This window comes from Aulonocara sp. 'chitande type north' Nkhata Bay, linkage group LG3 (assembly GCF_057382095.1).
Source record: "Aulonocara sp. 'chitande type north' Nkhata Bay isolate Kocher_YH1m ecotype deep benthic linkage group LG3, A_spYH_male_GT1.1, whole genome shotgun sequence".
Classification (NCBI taxonomy): domain Eukaryota; kingdom Metazoa; phylum Chordata; class Actinopteri; order Cichliformes; family Cichlidae; genus Aulonocara; species Aulonocara sp. 'chitande type north' Nkhata Bay.
The window spans coordinates 22,635,985-22,660,428 of record NC_141346.1 but is presented as its reverse complement, the minus strand read 5'-3'; the positions used below and the strand labels follow the sequence as shown (position 1 = coordinate 22,660,428).

The window sequence follows — 24,444 nt, the reverse complement described above, 5'->3', positions numbered from 1 at the left end:
AGCAACAAAAACATAATATTCCAGAAACACGCTTTGCCGATCCGATCAGCTGTTCGTAACACTTCCTACGTTGGAATAGACGTCTGCGCGAACTAGCTCATGTCCGCCATTACCTGCCCGAAACCGGAATTGACGCCATTTTGTTTTTTGGGGTTTTTTTTTTTGTTTGTTTTTTTACCTTCAGGGCCTTATAAGCCTATACTGGTGTTTTTTAAAGTCATGTTTGACTTTATGCTTTTCTTTATCGTTTCTGTGATGCTTAGAACTGAAATTGCACTGCTGGAAATAGTTTATTTTGATGCATATGCTGTTTTATTTGCAAATTTGCACTATAATATTTTTTTTTTTTTCGTTTTTTACTGTATGTCATACAGAGGTCGAGTTCTTGTTATCAATAATCTGGTTTCTTCTGCTCTGTGGCACCGGTTGACTTGTGTTGATCCCCCAGTTACCCTCTTGTCTAACATTCAAAGGATCCTGGTGGACTTTTTTTTGGGATAAGTTGCACTGGATTCCTCAAAGTGTCCTTTTTCTCCCTAGAGAGGAAGACGGACAAGGTCTGGTCCATTTGGTCAGTAGAGGGGCTGCTTTTCGCTTTCAGTTTATTCAGAGGCTACTTATAGGACCCACAGATCTAGTATGGAGGAGGATATCGTGCTGTATTCTTCAGCAGCTTGGTCATATGGGTTTGGATTTATCTCTGTTTCTGATGGACTCAAGCAAGCTGAACGCTTCACTTCTTCCACCTTTTTACAAGAGTGTTTTTCTGTATGGGCTCTGCTGAGGAAACGGATGCAACAGCAGGCAGAATCTTTGTACTAGTTGCTGGAAGAACCTTTACTGTTTGGCAGCTTGCTGGATTGCCCTGTCTGGGGTAGGACTACTTTATCCAGACGGCTCCATGCTGCACAAGTCTTTTCTCTGAAGAGGGTGGTAGAGCTGGCTGGATAATTCGGATGGTCTCGCTGCACAGCTTGGGATAAGGTCTACTTGAGTTGCTGGTCAGCTTTTCGATAATTGGAAACGCAAATTAGGTGGAGTTGACATGCTGGTCAGTCACAGGAGCACGTTCAGTGAGAGACTGAGATTACCGAAAAGCACCACTGAACGACACAGGAAATCTTTCCTGCCTGTGGCCATCTCCCTGTACAACGCATCCACTTAACACACTGTTTACTGCTACAACTACACATGTTTCTTTTCCAGCTATTTATTTATGAGTGACTTATGTATGTATGTATATATATGTATATATTGTACTATTCTTAGTTAGTGTATTGTCTGTCTTGTCTTAATGTTGGTTATAATGGAGCACTGTAATAAAAAATAATTTCCCCCAGGGATCAATAAAGTATTCTGATTCTGATTCTGATTGAGTGTTCACGTTTGGCAAGTTATTGTGACGGCACTCTGTTTCCAAATCATTTAGATCCTTATCCTTCCATCAGACTGTTTCCTGGTTTTAAGAACTGCTTTGGTCCTTTACTGGATAATGTGGATGTTGCGGGGGTGTCCCTGGAAGGGGCCTCTGGAAAACTTTGTATAGGCTGCTGGTAAAAACTTTCAATCAAGGCAAGTTGAATGCACACAGTGAGGAGGACCCATCTCTCCTTAGCACCTGACATCAAACCAGCATGGAGATCCCTTTACAAACATCCCCTCATGAAAAAGCATGCAGACTTGCAGTGGAGAATTGTTCATGGCATTGTTGCTGTAAATTCTTTTGTCTCTGTTATTAACGCTGCTGTGGAAGACAAATGTCCATTCTGTGAGCAGAGGGAGACCCAGTTTCATTGCTCTGTTTGCGCTTCTGAAAGCTATCTTTGGTAGATGCGGGGGTGACTATTTTTATTTGTGTTTTTAGATTTACTCGTCTTAGGAAGAACAAATGCCAGCTGCTTAATTTTTTGTTAGGACAGGCAAAAATGGCAGTGTATATGAGCAGGAAGAGAAAGTTGTCAGAAGGGCTGAATGTTGAGGTAGTCCCTGTGTTTAGGGACTCCCCCCCCCACGCACACACACACACACACACACACACACACACACACACACACACACACACACGTATATGTTGGGTATCCATAGCTTTTGGGGACACCTAGTTGGCATTATGCTTCCCCTAGCCCCTTACCTTAAAGTTAACCAAAACCCAATTCTAACCCTGTCACTGAAACTACATTCTGAGTCTCAAAAATGCCTTCAAACTTGTGGGGACCGGGATTTTGGTCCTCATAAGGGCTGTTGGTCCCAACAAGTATGGCTGACTTCCAAATTTTGGTCCCCACCAAGATAAGAATACACGCTTACACACAGATGTGTTTTCATCACGGATCAGTTTAGATGATTAAATCATCAGAATAAATTATAACAGTACAATTATTATTAGAAATCAACTTAAATAATAAACACATCAATATATTTTTTTGTAACACAGAAAAAAAATCAAGTAAAATAAACATCTGACTTCTTAGACAGATGTTCATCAAGTGAGTTTCTTCTGAATCTCTTCTATTTTCTTCTAAAGAAACAAAATAAAATCTCCTATGATAAAATTCACTCAAAATGCATGTCTTGTTAAACTGTATATAGTATAAATTTAAAGCAAAAAAATATAGAAACATCAGGCATCACATTGCAAAATGACAGCACAGACAAAAATAACCCATGTTTTATTTGTTGTGTTACTCTGTCATTCGCTGATTAAAAAAAGGAGAGACACTAAAGACACTGGGAACGTAAAATGAATACAACACGACAGTTTATACATGTGATTTTAGCAAGAAATATATTCCAGAAAAACTCATCCTGACTTCTTGGACAGTTGTTCATTGTTTCTCGCTTCTTTCTCTGACAGTTTCTTCTAAATGTCTTTCATTTCTTTAATTCTCTCTCAAGTGTATCCCCATCTGATGTCTGTGTTGTGTGTGTATGGTCGGGGGGGGGGGTCCCATTTCACTGCATGTGGCGAATAAAGCCTTGATTGATTGATTGATTGATTGTTTAAAAGTATATAGTATAAATATAAAGGAAACAAATAAAGAAACATTAGGCATCACATTGCAAAATGACAGCAAGAGAAAAAAACAGCAAAATCCATGTTTTGTTTGTCGTGTTACTCTGTCCTTTGCTGAGGAAGAAAAGCAAAAAAACGGGTTAGGTTCATAACTGAAGACACTGGGAATGTAAACTGAACACAACACGACAGTTTGTACGTGTGATTTTAGCAAGAAATATATACAAGAAAAACTTACACACCTGTTCATTGTTTCTCGCTTGTTTCTCTGACAGTTTCTTCTAAATCTCTTTCATGTTTTTGTTTCTCTCTCAAGTGTTTAATAATTTGTTCCTTGTCTTTTTCTAGTTTTCCCTTTCTTTCTGTCATTTGGATTATAATGTTCTCCGTTTCCTCCATTAGCTTTTCTGTCATCTTTAACAGTTCATCATGTACTTTTATTCTCTTTTCCAGGTAAATTTTTTTATCTCCACGCTTCTGCATTATTTTCTCTTTGTCAGTTCTTGGAGTTTCTTTCTCTTTTTTCATGGCCTCTTTCATCTCTGCCTTGTCCTCCTGCAGTAGTGTGATGAGTTTTTCTCTCTGGTCCTTCAGAAATGTCTTCTGCTCCATCAGTTTTTCAATGGTTTGTCTGACATGTTTTAAATCTTCCTCCTTGTTCTGCAACTCATCTTCAAGTCTTTTCTTTTCCTCACATTCTCTCTGTAATTTTCCCTCCATCTCTGTTTGATGTAGTTTGTTTTCATCCTCATCATGTATGCTGATTTCTGTGTGAATAAAAATGAAAAAAAAAATTTTTTTAAAGTAATATCACTGAGAGCTAAAAAAAACAGACTTGCTTGCTACAGTAAACATTTTTCCCCCAAAATTTCACATTTGCAGGGGAAAATGAAATCATAAACAGCATCACAAAAAAGTTAAATAATACGCACTGAAACAGTGTTAATGAAACCTAATAAATATCAGGTAGATATATATATTATGTTTTTAAGAAACATTTTAAACTAAAACACTAAAAAAATATAGATTATGTTGGTTCCAAAGGTAGGGATAAATTTAGTAATCAGTACATGTTTAAAGTTCCAAACTAATGCATCCATGAATTTAATGATTATCTGCGTTTGTCAGAAAAGTATGATAAAGTTAGAACTTACTGGTTTTCTTTTGTCCGCATTTCCATATTAGTAATACTGTTGTACCAATCAATATTAAGCAAACAGCTAGGTTGATAGTAATCGGAACAGCAGGATTACACTGGACCAAGTAGAAATCACCTTAAATTAGAAAGCACACAGAATATACTGTCTGTAAATAAGAAGTAATGTGAATAACTAATAAAGTCAAGCCATAGGTGGACTGGCCATCGGGCATACTGGGCATTTGCCCGGTGGGCCGATGGTGATTTTTCATTTTCATGGGCCGATGGGTTTTTTTTTTGTTTGTCTTTTGTAACGGTATAAACAATGAAAGGTGGTGGATTGGCCAGATGTTGGCAGATGTGTAAAAATAGCTCAGTTGTTTGGTGGTGGCTATGGCGGAGCTTCCACTGAGGCCAGCAGGTGGAATAGGGAAAGGTGAGGCAGGAGGAGGAGAGACCTGAGACGGCCGCAGGTGAACTGAACTTGAGGTAAGAAGTTATGACCTGCAGTCTATCTGGGTCAGATATAAACCAAGTTTAGCTGTAGTTTATTTTCGTTGTGCTGACTTTTTACAGTCAGTTACAATAACTCGTACTGCTACTAGCTAGCATGACGGAGTTTCTATACAGCTGGGTGGGTGCTATGATGTTACTGATAGTGAATTTTATTTTATTCATAAGGGTAGTTAGTAGAGTTGCCCACCGTCCCGTAAAAAACGGAATGGTCTCATATTCAGAGAAAATATTACGCGTTTTGTATTGAGCTGAAAAGAAACAAAGTTTGTCCTGTACTTCAGCTAGAATGAAAAAAGGCACAAAGCTGGAGTTATTCTGTGTCTTTGCTGCACAGCTGCCTCTTCTTCTCTCATTCTCTCCCCTCCCTCTCCTGTTGCTACCTCAATCATGAAACTGATCAATGATCAGCTGATCGGCTTTTCTGACACCATTCCCATCTCTCTTGTTTATCGCCCACTTTGCGCCAGAAAGAGGGAATAAGCGGATGTCGCGTTAAACAACAGCAGCATGTTTAAGCTTGATCAGCTGTTGATAGAATGTATTTAATATTACTTTCTACTGTCAGCTGATGTTTGCTGGAGCCACAGCCATAGAGCTGCTGGTCATGATATTGGTTTGGATATGTGGTGAGAGGGAAACATGAAGATGAAACCAGGAGATGTCCTTACTGAATCATCAGAGCTGAACAGGTGATGGAGAAACAGGTTTACCTTTTAGGTGACATGAATGAGTTGAAGGGAAGTTATGAACTGTTTCTGAGAGACAAATAACACCAGGATCCTTTTTTAGGTAGCTGACAGCTGGTAACTGTGCAGGGGCGGATCTAGCAAAGTTTTGCCTGGGGCCCAGTTTGGGAAAATAACAGGAATGGGGGGCACAAAGAAATACTTTTCTTTCTTATTCTCATTTAAAATGTCTCACTTTTAACAAATAATTATCTGAATCTTACAACCAAAGTTTTTATCTGATGTAAAATGTATAGAAATCCTACATAAATACCAACAAGACTGTACATCACTGTCACAACATTGTTTGTTTTCATTCAAAGGCTTTTTGGCACCATTCCTGGTGGGCCGGTCTCTAGTCAAAATGCCCGGGCTGATTTTTTGTCCCAGTCCAGCCCTGAGTCAGGCATACATCATTTTTCTACCTGATACATGGATATGTGCTTCTTCAGTCTGGTTGATGTTCTTCTGTTGGACTCTGCAGGTGAGACTGTAGGTCTGTCTCTTGTTCACAGTCACAGTGCTGCTGACAGTATAGAGGTCATCAGAACCTTTGGCACTGTTTGTAGATTCAGCTGTGATTTGGTTTCCCTGACTGTTCAGCCAAATCACCTGAGGCTCTGGATACCAGCCGTTAGATTTGCATTTAAAGAAGATTTCATTTTCGACTTTGGATATCTCCATGACTACAGAAGAAACAGAACCTACAGAGTAAAATAAGGATAAAAGTTACTTGGAATGCAAAGTTAAGAATTAAAACATTTTTGAATTATTTCAATGGTTCATGTTATTCCAAATTCCTTCCCGATTACCTTCGATTACTCTGTGGTCACGCCATATAGCTTTTTGTTGAAATGGTACAGTGGCCTAAATTGTAATTATAAATACTACTATGCTCTTTTAAAGATCCATTATGGTTGTCCGATTTAATCCTGTTACATATTTAAATGTAATCTGGTCAGGTCAAATGCTTTTTTCTTTTGTAGTTTTTTACCCAGCTGCCCAAATGTTCCTCTCATTGGCCTTAATGCCCTATGAAATGTCTCTAATTCTAAATACCACTATACCATACCATATATATATATATATACCATATCACTATCTTCCACACCTCTCTCCTGTTAGTAAACTGCACTTCTTGAGAACTCAATAAACTATGCCATGCGTCTGGTCAGTCCAAATCTCAATCCAGTTAGCTATGTTAGCTCAAGTAAGAACTAATCTGTCTTTCCCAAAATGTATTCAACTTATATGCTCCTGTAGATGATTCACTTCCCAGTAGAATATCCATCTTGTCATCCAAGGTAAGCTTTTGTTATTTGTCAGTATCCCATGCCTTAATGTTTTTCCTTTTGTTTTTAAGAGCAAATGGTATTGATGTCAACTTACCAACAACAAGCTCCATCCCAGTTTCTGCACCAATTTCAGGAACAAGGCAGTTATACATTCCTGCATCAGACACTTGCACTTTGGAGAGTTTCAATGAAATGTCACCACATTTCAGTTTGTTGACAGACAGTGATGTTCTTCTGGAGTATAAAGTATTCTGAGTCACGAGCTCCGCATCGTCCCGCTTTAAATGGACAAATCTTGGTTTAAGGTCACGTCTAGACCATTCCACAGTCAAGTCAACAGCATCCCTAGCTGGATCTAGCTGGCATGGTAAAATGATGTTATCCCCTGTCATTGCAACCAATGGGTGAGTTGGACCAATCATCTGAGACTGACCTGTGGATAAAGTATAATAAACGAATAATATAATTACACTTCATTTGGGTAATTTTTCTTGGGCTGCAATTTCCCAGGTGGTGTGTCTTTACATCTTTCTTCCAGTTGTCTTGCAACACTCCCATCACATATACACAAAAACTCTCACCACATTAACATTATGTTCATTGTTCAATATTACTCTGCAACTTACCTCCACAATGCCATGTTAGAAGAAGAAGGATAACATCATGATAGAAAACCAAGAGAAGCCTATCCTTCATTGAACGCATTCTCGATTTCTGCATAGTAAAAATAATATAAATACAGTGAGTATGGAAAGTATTCAGACCCCCTTAAATTTTTCACTTTTTGTTATATTGCAGCCATTAATGTACACATAGCACACCATATTGACAGAAAAACACAGAATTGTTGATGTTTTTGCGGATTTGGAGGAGGTAGAGCAGGTCATCTGCTAATCTGAAGGTTGGTGGTTGGATTTGCATGTAAGATTGAAAGCACATCCATAGAGAAAACATTGTGTGAATTAAGCCCTTTCAGTACTCAGAGTAGAAAATTGCTAAGAACCATTTACCTGTGATATCAGTTACACAGTTTCAAATTTATACATATATTCTGTTGAGCTTATCTTTAGTTGTTAAAGTTTTCAGTGCTGGTGCAGTTTGCATAATAAATGTGCTCAATAATGAAACAGATGTTGATTTAAAAGTAGTTTCACACACACGTGCATAGAAATCACTCTTGGGGCTCCCTGGTGGTCACACCAGTGGCAAAAAGACAAGAATTTCGTGCATTAGCCTACAATGGCAAAATGGTTGAATCTGAGGGAATACACTAAAAATTTCAAAAAATACAACTTTTCTTCAAAATAAAATGCTGACATTACAGGATGCATGGTTTTATACTACAACAGTATTACAAGAGAGAATAAAAAATGTGGTTTCAGTAGAAGTGAATGGGGCATTTTTGTGTCGAAAGACACTACACAAAAAATGCAATCAAATCGATGATGTTGCTGTTCTTTGACATGCCCAAGAATCTAATCACCCCAATGTCACATCCTCATCCTATTTATTATATGGAAAATTATTCTTTGTGAGTTTGTTTGAATAAATAATTAATACATCAGATGTTTAAGCTGTCATTTAAAGGCTTAAAATCCTAAAAACAACACCAACAGATGTTTTATAATTTTGAAAAGTGCTCAATTTGATTAAGTGATTAATCAGCAGAGTATGGATGACATCTAGTTCAAAACTGTGAATAAAAAGAACAACAACAACATGATTGCCAAATAAATAAAAGTCCTGAGAAGGACATGTGGGTTTTTACAGTGTAGTAAACAGTAGTAGCTGCTGCTATATCTTCCTTTGAAAGCAGAAGAGTGAGCTCTCTCGTTTTGATTGACAGAGTACAGAATAAACCTGTTGAGCTTAAAGCTTAAAATCAACCAAACACCTCCAAACATACAGGTTTTTTTCTGAGGAAACTGTCTCTGCCCCCAAACAGCTGAAAAGTCGTGTTAACTGATGATTGTCACAGTTCAACACTTTAATCTCAGTAAATTCTACAAACCTGCTTCATCTTCAGTCGTTTCCGACAGCTGTGCTCCTGAGTTTGTATCAAGCAGTCATTTTCAAAGAAGAAACTGAAATTATTCATGTGAGTTTATTCCGCCCACTCTGTAAACAGCAGACCAATCAACACCAGCCTGTGGCATTGACAGAAAGAAAATCTGAGAAACCTGCTGCAGTCAGTCAGCTCTGTGTTTTATCTCTTTTGGCCAAATAAATTAAAGAAAAGCACAAAGGCTCAGCCAAGGCTGGAGGTGACCCATCAAACACTCACCAGGAACACAGATCAGCTTAGACTATGATCTTTTAGTTTAAAATTAACTTGCTCAGTATCAGTGTAACTTAAGCACATGACTAAAACTGAAAGCTCAGAGTTTCTTTTAAGTCACCTCGATGAGACAAAGTCCTGCTTTACGTGCAGGTCTCTGCACGATTCCAAGAACAGTTCTTTATAAACATAATACAGCTTTTTGCTGCTACATTTGGAGCTTTGTGGGAGCTTTTAACAACTGACAGACATTTTTCATCTTGTATGTGCTCACAGTTTGACAGAGAAACAACAGTCTGATTTTATTCAGAGTTTATTCAGTAACATGTAGAAAAAATCCCTTTGTTTTTCACATTTTTAGTGTTTTGTTATAAGGTTCTTGTTTGTTTGTTCTCTGACTCAAAACAAATTAAAAACGAAAACAAACAAATAAAAAAAAGACTTACCACAGATAAAGACCCTAGACGCTGACACAGTGATTCAATCTGTCACTCTCAAAGTGAAACAAGTCGCTGGAGCCGAGCAGGAAACGAAGACTGAGACAATGATTAACGAGTCACTGCAAACCAGACACTCAAGTCTGATCAGTTTCTAACGTTCACTGCTGCACGTTCCTTGGTGTTTATCAGATAAACACTGAGCATGACGAACACAGGGACGGTTGACCTTGATTGCATATTGCATCAGTTCAGTGCCGAATCTGATCATGTGTAAACCAAAGAGGAGCTCAAAATGGTTTCAGGAGTTTCTTAGTACCTTCAACAAGAAGCTCATGTTTTTGGCAACATTTGCATTTCATTCTGTCTGTAAACACGACAGCTCTAAAAGTTTGAATGTATTCTGATAAAACTCTGTAGGGTGTAGAGCAGGATCATGTTATAAAAATCCAATAAAATCTGGCTTACATCCATCGAGGTCTTCACGGTAAACTTTATGAGTTGTTGGTTGAAAATTGACAAAAAAACTTAAAAGTCAAAAATTATGATTCTTAAAAGTGTGCTGTGTAATTTCAACATTTATAAAGTACAAAGACTTACAATATCATATCACATTTGACCTCTGACCTCTCCCCAAGTTCAATGGATCAACCTGAAAGTCAGAGTAATGATAATGTTATATAGAGCCATTTATTTAAAACTATGTCATTGTTGGTATTGACAGCATGTAGCGAATGATACATGGGGATTGTAAATATCAGGTTACTCTGGACCTCTGACCTCTTCTTTAGGGTCAAATATGGTCAAACTTTCATAAAATGTATTTTATCTATGCTTCAAATTCTGTTGCCTTTATTCTGTTGCCGTGCTTCACGACTCTGTTTTGTTCATTACAGTAATAGGTTACAACCATTTAAATACAAAACAGTACATGTACAATGTTCCTGAATGTTTTTAAATAATCTTTTTCTTATCAAAAAGTTTTTTTCACTTCATGTTTATCATGTATGTTATATGAATTTAACTAAAAATCAAATACACATGTAGTCACATAAATAGAAAATAATTATATTTAAAATGATGTAAAGTATATAAGATTAGTTTTAAAAGACTCTTTGACATGTTTATATGCTGGAAGCAGAGGCTCCCACTCATGTGTGGAACAAGTCAGCGTCAGTGTTTTTAATGTTTTGACATAAAATCAAATGGTGACCTCTAGTGTCCAGCTGCACTGAAAGGACGCAGCACAGCTGGAGCTCTGTGTGTTCAGCCTCTGAGGTCTTCAGGTGAACAAGCCTGTAGCTTCAGGTCGGCTGCAGAGTTTCTGACCTTTAAAGACAAACATTAGAGGTCTTTGTGATCAGATCAGGCTCTGTTTCCTTCCTTCATTTCCCGACTATGACATCAGCTCACAGCTTCTAATGAGTGACAGGTGTTGAGATTCAAGCTGAAATCCAAACTTCTGCTCAATAAGAAATGTTCAAGTCTTCTCTTCAGCAGCTTCTAGGATCTCTTCTTCTGACTCTTTGTGTCCAGCTGATGGTGTCCACATGCTGAGGCTCTCTTCATCAAGGCCTCTACACCGGTGTGTGAGCAGGAGTCACTCTCTTTAAAACAATACACAACTGAATATCACAAGTTTAAGAAACTTCGAAGCAGAGACAGAACAACAGAAACAATCATATTTGATGAAAGTGCTCTGATAGAGACTGACCTCTGTCTAAGTCAGTATCCACCTGCTCCACCCAGGATCAGCAGGAGGAAGAAACTCACTGCAGCAGCAGCAGCGATCAGTCCTCCTCCGCCTAAAAATAAGAACATCCCACACAGGAGACGTTACAGAAGGAGAACTCAAAGTCTTTGCACTTTTATTCTGAAGTTGTTCCATGGTTGGTTGAACAGCTCCGTCCTCCCAGGTTTCAGTTTTAAAGGGCACATGCCTGTGCTGGCTCTGTGGGTCTTCGGGGTCAGGAGGAAGGGCCAGTCTCCACCACTCATGGTCCTCAACCAGGGGCTCAACATGACACGGCAGGATGGCATCATTGTCATGAGTGGACACGATTGGCTGAGATGAACTGATCACCTGAGGATAACTTGAGACACAGAGAGCAAACATGAAACGTTTTAGTGTTTTTAAAACAGGGTGAAGCTCAAATATTAACATATTCCCTGAGCATCCGGCCAGAGTCAAAGAGCCCTGCTACACATGTTCAAACACTACTGCATATTAGAGTCACTGGGAGCTGCTTTCACGTCATGGTGAAAATCTCTGTAACAAACCGATAGAGGTCACAACATGAAGAAGTAGCAGAGAGAGAACTGTTTAAGCTGAAGTTGTTGATCCATTTTCACTCTGCAGTAATCTTCTCTGTTCTCTGCTCGTCCATCACTGCTTTTTTGGATCAGCCACCAAATAGGACAAGAACAGACCACAGCAGACAGTGAGGTCTGCAGAAAACATCACTTATGCTGAACTGATCTCCAATCAGGAAAAAAGCAGGTATCATCACTGCACACCCGTCACACCCTGAACACTGTAACAGCTCCTAACCTCTGACATGTGTTTCTTTCCACAGGCTAAACTGTCTTTATTTAAAACATCCACCATACCTGCTGCTGAACCACAATGTGCTGTTTATACTCCTTACTGTACACACCCGTGTATATACTGTATGTATAGAAACCAATTATGCACTCTTTATTTATTCCATGATTTATTTAAAAAATATATATAAATATTTCATGGAAACTGATTTAGAAAAAGCTGCTTTTTATTTAATTTTTCACATGTTAACCTTTCAAATATCTTCAGCAGAAATGAATAGCTATTATTTGAGTCTGAAATGTCTTTCTGAGCTTCCTGCTTAAAAAAACCACACACAAAATGAACAGTATTTCTTATAACAAACTCCATGTAAACAATCTTGGTATTAAAATAAAGCTATCGCTTCTGACATTTCATCAGAGATGTAAATATTATAGTTGATTCTATTGTGTCAATGTTACTGAGGCTCGAAGATAGAAAAAGTAAGTATGTTTTAACCTCTTCTAATTTATTTTTGGATTTTATTGCATAAAACCACTTTGAAAATATGCTTGAGTAGACAATAAACTCCAGAAAACCAGGAACCGATGTATGGACATTATATAAAGATTGATGCTGCTGAAGTGAAACAGTAAAAGGTGATAAAACTTTTGATAAACTCATTGCCAGACATGTTGCCATTGGAGCATTTTGGCACCATCTACCAGTTTCAGTTCTTTGGTATTGAACGGCAGAAATGATTGAACTTTATATACGTGCCTAAAAATGGTTGTTTTTTTAAATTATTTTTTTAAAGAATTACCCCCACACTCAGGTACATTGGATCTTTTTGCCTTTTAGAAAACGCACTTTTAGAAAATAGCCTTTAACTTTGGTTTGCTTCTCTGTAGCTTGTAGGGTGGGCTCGCTAGAATGGGTTAGGGCGCTCTTGGATTAACTGGATCTAGTTCAGTTATTCGAGTAAACAATGAAGATCAGGATCCGTTAGAGTTTATATTCCAACACAGCAAAATGAGCAGAGAAAAAAAGACAAAAAATATAAAATCAATTTGCAGCTGAATGCAGGTTTCCCCAACCTTATAAATGATGCATTTGCATAATCTTCAACTGAGACTGAAAGTGTCACTTGGATGAGTGACAAAACGTTTCTCCCACTGAAAATGTCCAGTTGAACAGAATCACCTTTTTGGGATTTCCTTACCTGGATGATTGAACATGCATTTAGACAATTTAAAGTTGAAAATTTAAAGTTTCAACTTTAAAACAACTTTATTACTTTTTCTCCTTTTCCATTTTCTACTTAACATGGAATTAACAATAATCCCATTACTTTTGAAAATTTAGTCACATATGAATATACTTCACTCCTTTTTTCATTCAGTTTATGAAATTTATCTTCAATTAGATTCATCCTCAGTTCATTCTCATCCATTTTGACATAATCTCCTTTTACTTTTTCTCTTTAAAACTTGTGGTTTGCTGATCACAATATACTCAATAAAAATAGTCAATTGAATATATTGTACATTTACAATATATTCAAACAGGCTGTGTAACTCACTCACCCTTCCCATCCTGTTCACATACACACAGACTCAAAGCCTCTGAGGTCATCTTTACACAAACAAGCCACTACATAAGAAGTCTAACTGAAAGGCCCTTCAGGAACACACGGAAAACCTAATCCACACCAAGCCCTCTTGCCACCATGGAGTTGTGTAACTACCTCAGTGACCTTACCCTCAGAGTAGATGAGTCATCTACCTCATCCAGAGACTCTGCTTCCTCTACGGAAGACATGTTAGTGAACTTCAAGTCCTTCCACCATCCGACAATATCCTGAGTTGAAGACAGCGAGACTCCACCCGCACTATACACAGTGTGAGTAGAGCACCACTTTCCCCTTCTAAGTCGCCTGACTGTTTTCCAAAATTACTTTGAGGCAGTCCGAAAGACAACATAACACCTGGGATCCCTGGGACACACAAATCCATCCATATCATTTTATATTTCAATGGATTGAAATGATAAAAGTTTAACATAGAATGCATAATCATGTTTAAAATAAAAGATCTTTATTGTAAGGTAGTGACTTACAAATAATATGTCACAGGGTGTCACTGTTGAGCTGCATATACACTGTAGATTTGAGCAATTTTGACAATTGTCCCCTACAGGACACCCTAGGTCGAGTTTCCTGTTTGTGAGGGCGCCATCTTGGCTCAGAGTTTTCTGTGATTGCTTTGCAAAGTAAGCACTGTCTTTGGCATTCCACACGGGTTTAGTTTAAAAATCAGTATTATACTTTGTAAAATGGTGATTGTCCAGTCAAACTATGAATATACTGTATTTATTGAGATGTTCATGTACTGTCTGATGAGAGTGTGTTTATGTTTGGAAATATCTGTGGCGATTTGGGGCAACACTTCTGCTTGCTAACAGAGGACTCATTGATGCAATGATGAAGAAGATGAAGAATTAGTTCTTCAGCTACAGTTTGCTAGTAGTGTTGTTATGTAAATTTTGCCTCATACACGTACCTGAAACCAAGAAATGTTGTTAAGATGCCAGCAGCTGAGTTGGAGTTGTTTATGCCCCAGTGTCTAAATAAGCGCTATGGTCGGACCCACATATTGAATGACTGGTCTCTCTACTGTGCACCCCAATCCAAACCAAAATCACACAACACAGAGTCCAGGGTGGAGGGAGATCCTTGGACTGGCAGGGTTACATATACATGATTATTATGTGATCTTATACATTCTTCCGCTGCATAGAAACAGACATTTTTTTAATCATGTAAAACAAAGAACAGTGCATCAAATAATCACATTTAGGCTGAATTAGGGGCTTTTTTAATTTGATTGCATGTAAATGGAGTGGAAACCACATCCTTGTTTATCCTTTTATGCACACAATGTTCTTTTAAACACAGAGCATTTCTCTGTCTCAGGAAGACTAAAACCTGTTGGTGAGCTAGACAAACACAGGAAGAGGAAGTTCTTACAAACAACTCATCCTCATTTCAGTCTGACACTCACACAGCCAGCAGAAAGACAACATGGAGGTCAGAGTTGCTGATATCAAAGTCTGTGAGTACTGATCCTTGTCTATCTATACAAACATACTGAATAAGCTATTGAAAAAATGCACCTATGAAATTAAAGGGCAAATTAACATATCTAAAACACACTTATAAATATTAATGAATTAATTATGGAATTTGTAACTGCTCAGTGCTAAATGCAGGAATCAACACTACAGGGAGTGCAGAATTATTAGGCAAGTTGTATTTTTGAGGAATAATTTTATTATTGAACAACAACCATGTTCTCAATGAACCCAAAAAACTCATTAATATCAAAGCTGAATGTTTTTGGAAGTAGTTTGTAGTTTGTTTTTAGTTTTAGCTATTTTAGGGGGATATCTGTGTGTGCAGGTGACTATTACTGTGCATAATTATTAGGCAACTTAACAAAAAACAAACATATACCCATTTCAATTATTTATTTTTACCAGTGAAACCAATATAACATCTCCACATTCACAAATATACATTTCTGACATTCAAAAACAAAACAAAAACAAATCAGCGACCAATATAGCCACCTTTCTTTGCAAGGACACTCAAAAGCCTGCCATCCATGGATTCTGTCAGTGTTTTGATCTGTTCACCATCAACATTGCGTGCAGCAGCAACCACAGCCTCCCAGACACTGTTCAGAGAGGTGTACTGTTTTCCCTCCTTGTAAATCTCACATTTGATGATGGACCACAGGCTCTCAATGGGGTTCAGATCAGGTGAACAAGGTGGCCATGTCATTAGTTTTTCTTCTTTTATACCCTTTCTTGCCAGCCACGCTGTGGAGTACTTGGACGCGTGTGATGGAGCATTGTCCTGCATGAAAATCATGTTTTTCTTGAAGGATGCAGACTTCTTCCTGTACCACTGCTTGAAGAAGGTGTCTTCCAGAAACTGGCAGTAGGACTGGGAGTTGAGCTTGACTCCATCCTCAACCCGAAAAGGCCCCACAAGCTCATCTTTGATGATACCACCCCAAACCAGTACTCCACCTCCACCTTGCTGGCGTCTGAGTCAGACTGGAGCTCTCTGCCCTTTACCAATCCAGCCACGGGCCCATCCATCTGGCCCATCAAGACTCACTCTCATTTCATCAGTCCATAAAACCTTAGAAAAATCAGTCTTGAGATATTTCTTGGCCCAGTCTCGACGTTTCAGCTTGTGTGTCTTGTTCAGTGGTGATCGTCTTTCAGCCTTTCTTACCTTGGCCATGTCTCTGAGTATTGCACACCTTGTGCTTTTGGGCACTCCAGTGATGTTGCAGCTCTGAAATATGGCCAAACTGGTGGCAAGTGGCATCTTGGCAGCTGCACGCTTGACTTTTCTCAGTTCATGGGCAGTTATTTTGCACCTTGGTTTTTCCACACGCTTCTTGCGACCCTGTTGACTATTTTGAATGAAACGCTTGATTGTTCGATGATCACGCTTCAGAAGCTTTGCAATTTTGACACTGCTGCATCCCTCTGCAAGATATCTCACTATTTTTGACTTTTCTGAGCCTGTCAAGTCCTTCTTTTGACCCATTTTGCAAAAGGAATGGAAGTTGCCTAATAATTATGCACACCCGATATAGGGTGTTGATGTCATTAGACCACACCCCTTCTCATTACAGAGATGCACATCACCTAATATGCTTAATTGGTAGTAGGCTTTCGAGCCTATACAGCTTTGAGTAAGACAACATGCATGAAGAGGATGATGTGGACAAAATACTCATTTGCCTAATAATTCTGCACTGCCTGTAATGATGAAGAAAAAATATTCAAAAAGTTTACATGTTTAACTGTCATTCTTAATCCCTACAGTGATTAATGTGCTGTTGATCTCAGTTACAGTAGCTGAATTCAGTGACTCTCAAACACATAGTAAGTAGTTAAAAATTCATGTTGATCTATTTATAACAAAAATGTAATAGGTAAATATTGTCTCATGACAACGTGAAAGGTTCGGCAACTATTGCACTTACTTTTGGGCTACAACAGCTGCAAAAGCATAGTGCATTCCAACACAACATTACATTAGAATACAACTTTGAAAAAAAAATCTGTATTTAAGAAAAACCTAAAAATACAGCATACATGTGCATTTGTTTCAGTAAATATAGTAATATTGTCCATTTGTGTTTTGAAAGACAGAAGCAATAACACATCTTGATTTTCTGTTTTAGATTCAGGTTTTCCTGAAGTTGTTCCAAACAGACAACAGTTCTTTGAATTAGAATCTATAACAATCAGCTGTGAAGGGCTACGTGGACTGACTGGATGGAGAGTGATGAAAAAGATAAATGGAGACCTTAGAACATGTGCTCCAACCTGGGATAGAGCTACTGGGCCTTGCAATATTAGTAATGCATATCCGAAAACTGACAGTGGAGAATACTGGTGTGAAATGGGAAGAACACAAAGAAGCAACTCTGTCAATATCACTGTAACTGGTATGCACATACACTAAAAAATATAAAAACATATTTAGTCCATCCACTTTTTAGATCTGTTGGTTTGGTATATCAATTACAGTGTTGTGTGCGTGTGTGTGTGTGTGTGTGTGTGTGTGTGTGTGTGTGTGTGTGTGTGTGTGTGTGTGTGTGCTTAAACAATCATTTTACACATTTCGCTTAAGGAATGACATATGTCAGTTGTTTTTGGTAGCAAACACAGCACATTATATTTGGAAATTAAGCATTACTCTGATAACAAAGGCATCTTCGTCAAAGTTTGTATAATGTGTTATGCATTTTTTCTTAAAAATGATATTTGACCTATTGCCAGTAGTATTTGAAAGATTATATAATTTAATCAGAAATCAAGTTTTCTATAAGAAACTTTTCAAGTCATGTGCCATTCACATTCAGATGGTCCTGTGATCCTGGAGAGTCCTGCCTATCCTTTGTTGGAGGGAGATAATGTGACCCTGCTCTGTAAAAAGAAGCATGCACACCCCAATTTCACTGCTGAATTCTATAAAAATGGTGCCTTCATTGGGATCAGTTCAACAGGAAAGATGATGAACCCCATTGTCTCCAAGTCTGATGAAGGCTTCTACAAATGTGGCATTTCTAAGACTGAAGAATCACCAGAGAGCTGGCTAGCTGTTGGAAGTAAGTTTTATAGACAATTAAAAGCTGTGTGTTTTATCTACAATGCATTTTGAAGCTTTGCATAAACATGAAGTTCATGTGTTCAGATACGCATTATTTGATGAATGTATACCATAAATTGATGGTTTAGGGTTTGTGTTTGGTTTTTTATATTAATATAAAGTGTTTACATTAATTTACATCATTATAATTATGTCTAATACACAATGCATGCAATTATCTTTCTAGGAGCTGATGCTCCACCTCAGGTGCTTCGCTTAGACCTCTACCTTGTGTTCGGCATTGGTTTCTGTATTTTAATGGTGATTATTTTGGTCCTTCTGACTGGAGTATTTCAACATCAGAAACATCAACAGACCACCAGACGTCACATAGAAGAAACTTCTTTGACACCAAGTATGGCTCACCATTATAGAACATGACTTCTTGTTTAGCTTTGAAACCAATAAACCAAATCATAAGCATTGGCTGCCCTGGCCCTCTCTGATGTCACTCCAGAGTAGAGATGAAGACTTACACCTTTTTTAGTAGATTTTAAAAACTAATACATGCCCATGCTACATTTCTTTTAGAGTTTAAAGTTTTTTAATTTTAGTCTGTTCTTAGATGGGTACTAGGTAACATGATAATGCCATAATATGACATACATAGTTGAGGTTTTGTGAATACATATTGGATGCTACTTTCATGAAATTAAAATCATGCTGTCCTTTTTTAAGATGTTCTAGTGCTGAAACACTGTAAATTTGGTATTATTATTTGGTAGGTGGTTGCTAGGCAGCATGATGATCGCATAGTACTTACATAATATCATAAATGCGTATCTTTTATGTTACACTATCTGTACTTTGTGATTAGCCTTGGCATGTGTGAGTCAAGCTGAGGAAACATTTTTCCTTCATAGTTATCTTTGTATTATGGTCTTGACTTGCCTGTATGTTTCAATGTCTGCAGGGGTCAGCATAACTAATTCTACCCAGGCGATGCGTACCCTCATCACAAGAAGCAAAGTTGATGAAAGGTAATTTGCCTAACGTGAAAATATTGAAACTATAACATCTCTAGCTGTTTAAAAAGCCAGTGGAAGAAACAATGTAATCATTAAAAAAGAAAAATAAATGATTTTTTCAGCAGTCCATCACTTTTCTGCTCCAGACAGAAATTATTGATCAAGACTTAAATTTATCTGATGTTTTGTGAGCATTTGTTAAAGTCTTGTCATTATTCAATCATTGTTACACTGTGTGTCAGCAGCTGAATCTTCTCACAGAGAGAAAGACAAACTTTACCAGCTTCTTTTTTTAACAGAAGGTCATGATGTCTGACAATAACCACACCAGAAACCCAAATACAAAAATGTATGCAGCTGAGCACCCTCACTTCAACATGTAGGTTGTTTGAAGGCTGTGAAGTATCATAATGAATGTGCACATAAGATATATTTTTAACTGGTGGTCACATGCTCAGCCACTTGACAGCTTAAGTTGTGTGTCTGCAAGTGAAATAAAAAAAGACTAGAAGTTTTTAAATTTGGTACCTTATTTTATTTTATTTTATTTATAATTGCATTTCATAAATGAACAAATCGTATTAGAGTAAATAATGTAGAAGAGCAACAATGTATAAATCATGTGTTGTTTCAAATATAATTCCCAGAATGCTTCAGGTTTCATTTAAAAAAAAAAAAAAGAATATTTTGAAATTTAATTTGTACTCAAAAGAGAATCAACCCTAGCAGGCATGTTCATGAAGGTACCAACTCAGTTTTAACAGAAGAGGATTTGAAACACTTCTATTGTACAACCCAAAGCCACAAATGAAGGATATATTAGTCTCTAATGCTCTTTTTTGAATTTTAATGTTATTGAAGCTATGAGTGTATGGAAAAAAACTGTCAAAAGAGTTGCATTTAGAGAGAAGACAATGGACATTTCTGTGTTTATTAGCAGAATTTTGATGTTTTAGATTGTGCTTTTCTATAAACAGTGAATGTGTTGATTTATAATTGATGAAATGGTGTCAGTTTGCATGAAATAAAAATGACCCCAAGACCATGTTTTTTCATCGTCTTTATTCTTCACATGAAAGAGGAAACTTCACCCACCTCACATCATCACTTCTAATTTAAAAGGTAGCAGTGTGTTAAAATTAAACATGAAAGAGAGAGACAGGTACAGGACATTACAGGTATGAGAGTGCTGTTGCAAATTTTTAAAAATATACTCACCGTGGCCTTTGCAGCAACACAATATGACAAATGTAGCTTAAGACATAAAGCTAAAATGTCATAAGCCATCAACACAATGTTCATTTATAGGAAAAATGGTGATAATATTGTCAACACAAGACTTGTCTTATATGAAATAGTGAAGATTGGGTAAAGTAATTCTAAAATACATGTTTGCAACATGGCTTTCATCTCAAAAATTCTTGAAAGGGTGTTGTCGAACAGCTAACAGGTCATCTGCAAAGGCTTATTTGAAGAGTTTCAGTCAGGTTTCAGAGCTCATCACAGCATAGAAACAGCTTTAGTGAAGGTTACAAATGAGGCAGTATCATCAGTAGGCATGGCATACATTTTCAGTGCTATGCAGATGACATACAGCCAGTGTTGGGAAGGTTACTTTTGAAATGTATTCCATTACAGATTACAGAATACATGCCCCAAAATGTATTTTGTGACGTATTCCGTTACGTTACTCAATGACAGTAACGTATTCTGAATACTTTGGATTACTTAATATATTATCATGCTTTTTACAACAACGTGAATGTACTATTGCTGTGTGATTTATTACTATTACTGAAGGTCCGCGACTCCGAACTGTAGTAAAGGGACCTCTGACTAATACGGCGGGGTCCCTGTCGGCTCGTAGCAGAAAAATAGCTTTACTTTGTTGTGTGGGTCAATTTTTCTTGCGAGAGACAGAGAGAGGCGTTGAAAGGCTGCTCCAACGGAACTTATTGTTTCGGAGGAAAACACGAACAGGTGTTTTCCTCGAGTCTTAATAGCTTACTTACAACTTGGGCTCGTCAGGCACTCTTCTTGGCTGCAGTGGTTATTATTATATTTACATGCTTCCAGCTCCCGTTTTTTCTCGATGACTGCTCGTACCTTTCCACTCCCCTTTTTCTCCCTCCTCGCGCCCACAGACCCATAACGTGTATGGCAGTCCATTCTCCCTGCAGCACGGACTACACTGCCCATGATGCTACATTCTTTAGAGCTATGCTTGTAGCATTCTGCCTGTTAGCTTAGCACGACAACAACAACAACGAAAAGGCGCTCTCTCACCCAGGAAACACACAGTCGCAGAGAGAGAGAGAGCGTCGCCCTGTAACCATGGCAACCGTAACGCTGCCGCCTGGAACAACAGAACGTAGCTGTCAAACAAAACCCAAACAGTCCTGACCGGCGACAAAATGAAACAGGAAAGTACCGCAGTGTAATCCATTTATTTCAACAAAGTAACTGTATTCTGAATACCACCTTTTTAAACGGTAACTGTAACGGAATACAGTTACTCATATTTTGTATTTTAAATATGTAACGGCGGTACATGTATTCCGTTACTCCCCAACACTGCATACAGCTTTATCTATGTCACGGTACTGGGTCGTGTGACCCAGTGTTTGAGTTTTTATGTATCTTTTGTATTCATTTTTGTTCTAGTTTAGCTCATCTAGTTAATTTCTAGGTTGCATTTTAGTCCTTTTTTTTTTAGTTCTTTTTGTCATCCCCCCTGAACCAAGGCCACGTTCACACTGCAGGTCTTAATGCTCAATTCCGATTTTTTGATCAAATCCGATTTTTTTGTCTGCTTGTTCACACTACAAATAAAATGGGACAGCAAACGTGCTCTAGTGTGAACACTCAAAGCGGCCCAGCCCGCATGCGCAAAAGAAGACGTCACACACATCTCTGTACACCCAGAGCAAACAATATTGTTTGACTGATGGCCCTTAATATAAAGACTTCAGACTTTACGTTTCCCAATTTTTGCTTTAAGTTATTTTGTTATTTACATAATAATCTAGATAACCTAATAATTATCACATCTTATCTTACAGAGAATGTGATGATTTTGTGGATAATTAAAGTCAGTCATATATCCACAAACACAACAAGCTGAAAGTCAGTGATGCTGCTCGGTTTGCAGTCCTGAATATGACGTCACAAGCAGGATTCACTGCACTGTTAATGTTAGCTATGTTATATTGCTGCCTCTGTTCGGTGGTGTCGAGCCAAACGGACTTTAACGTGTGTTTGAACGAGCTGACGGTTCACTCGTTAAGCTGAAAGAAAGATGCTTTAATCACAGGAGTCACACATGTGTCCACTGCACCATCTGGGAACTCTTCTTGTTTAGCACTCGTAATAACACAAACACTAAATCCTCCTTCTCTGGTGCTGTTTTGTAGCAGTGTGTACACCTGAGACTGTCACCTGTCTGTCTGGCCTGCACTCTCTCTCTGTTTCTTTCTCTCTGATTGTGTAATAAAAGTATGAACATTTATTCATAAGTTACACTTGTGTTTGAAGCTTATCACACATTTGATTTCCATGTGTGACAACTGCAAGTGTCCAGAGTGAAGACAGACTGAGGGACCCACTGCTGCACATCATCTGTGAGGCTTTGCACCCCTGATGATCCACCAGGACAAACTCAGCAGTGTGTGAGGAAGAGGAGGAGGAAGAGCCAGCAGCAGCTGACAGATGGAGAGAATAGAGAGACTGTTCCCTGTTTGTGAAGGACTGCTAGGAAAGTTTAACATAACTAACTGTCTGTCCAGAATCAGTCTTATTAGGTAATGTTCAAATACTTTTATCATTCCAGTGTTTTCAGTGTGGGAGAAAGTACTCAGGGCCTTCAAGTTACACACTATGAAAGGCAGCAACAAGTTTAATATTCAGAAACCTAAAGTATGTATCAGCAGCAGAATGGACCTAAAAATAAATGTTTGTTTCAGTTCTATGAAGCTTTGAGTATTTTGGATTAGTAGCACTGCTGTGTTTGTTGCATCATATTGCTGTAATTGTTTATATGCTTTATATATTCTGAGGTAAGTTGATCTATAGTGTTACATCATATTCTATAAGGATGTTATGTGTTTGTAGACTTTCTGCCCAGTTTGACCCATTTAGCAGAAGTCAGCCTGTTTAAGGCTCTGATATCTGTTCTGTATGACTTAAAGCAGTTATGACATGGTCTGATTTTCTCACCCAATAAAGGAATATTTCATATATCAGTCTACTCTTCATTTTATCAGAAACAATTATCACAGCTCGTACATTTGCTTTTTACACATATATGTAGGCATTGAGCCAAATGTAATAATGCCAACATCGTGGCTCAAGAGATGGGCGTTCGTCTTGTAATCAAAAGGTTGCTGGTTCGAACCCCGGCTCTCGGTCGTTGTGTCCTTGGGCAAGACACTTCACCCGTTGCCTACTGGTGGTGGTCAGAGGGCCCGGTGTCTCAGTGTCCTCGCCTCTGTCAGCGGTTGTGGCTACACTGTAGCTTGCCATCACCAGTGTGTGAATGGTAGTGATGTGACGTTCTGTATCGAGGCTTCGAAGCGTGTGTCGAGTAATGGAGGGGGCGTTTCCGCGAAGCGCGTATCGAGGCGTGCTTCATTTATGGGAGGAGCTGAAAATGATGACGTCCGAAGCCTCGCTGCCCGGCTGTACCACGTGACTGGTTCAGGAAGCGGTTCGAACTTTGCCGCGAGCTATGACAGCGATATAAACCCCTCAGACTTCATTCAAAATGTGGGTGTTTGATGGAGAGTTGCGGTTAGTGAGAGTTTGGAGACAGTTTGGAGGTTTATGAGAGTGAGGAGAGAAAGTCAGGAGAGAATGAAGCCAGCTAAGAAGAGGAGGATGTCCTCCCCTGTGTGGGAACATTTTGAGCTTATATCTCCCAACAAGGTATGTAACTTTCCACAGAAGATGTATTTTCATAATACTGATGGTGCAATAAAACCTATGTTAAGCTGTCTGTACTTTTGTACAAGGTGAGGTGTTTGCTATGTGCCAGGGAGCTGGGATATAACAACAACACCTCATCCATGCTTTGGCACTACAGAGCTATGCATGAGAATAAGGGGGACACCGATTGTGGAGCAAGACCAGGTGAGCCATCAAATGCCATGATAATATAGCATGCTGTAATGTTACTAAATGATACAACAATATTAAACAATGCAATAAGTTATGTGTGTGATATTTATATTGGTGATATTTATATTTGTGCTTTGTCTTTATTGTCTTTCCTCAGGAGAACAATCTCAAATAGATGAAGACCTGGGCCCTAT

The 24,444-nt window shown here is 38.3% G+C and overlaps 2 protein-coding genes across 3 annotated transcripts; one reads left to right on the top strand and one right to left on the bottom strand.

Annotated features, from left to right (window-relative positions):
* Positions 1–2,239: 2,239 nt before the first annotated feature.
* Positions 2,240–9,573, bottom strand: LOC147334601 (butyrophilin subfamily 3 member A2-like). Of its 2 annotated transcripts, none has more exons than XM_086273325.1 (7): positions 8,699–8,785; positions 7,314–7,401; positions 6,782–7,120; positions 5,818–6,096; positions 4,168–4,287; positions 3,256–3,780; positions 2,240–3,127 (listed from the first exon to the last, which is right to left on the bottom strand). In XM_086273325.1, the coding sequence occupies exons 1-6, from the start codon at positions 8,783–8,785 to the stop codon at positions 3,260–3,262; spliced, it is 1,434 nt and encodes a 477-aa protein (XP_086129451.1). In that variant the 3' UTR covers positions 2,240–3,127; positions 3,256–3,259. The 2 variants fall into 2 exon arrangements, with proteins under 2 accessions (XP_086129451.1, XP_086129462.1); XM_086273336.1 differs by lacking the exon at positions 8,699–8,785 and adding an exon at positions 9,412–9,573 and having other exon boundaries at positions 2,242–3,127.
* Positions 9,574–15,008: 5,435 nt separating this feature from the next.
* LOC147334600 (low affinity immunoglobulin gamma Fc region receptor III-A-like) lies at positions 15,009–19,440 on the top strand. The gene is made up of 6 exons (XM_086273504.1): positions 15,009–15,039; positions 16,835–16,894; positions 17,197–17,463; positions 17,881–18,126; positions 18,355–18,522; positions 19,081–19,440. Exons 1-6 carry the CDS (start codon positions 15,009–15,011, stop codon positions 19,149–19,151), a joined length of 843 nt encoding a protein of 280 aa, XP_086129630.1. The 3' UTR covers positions 19,152–19,440.
* Positions 19,441–24,444: the final 5,004 nt, after the last annotated feature.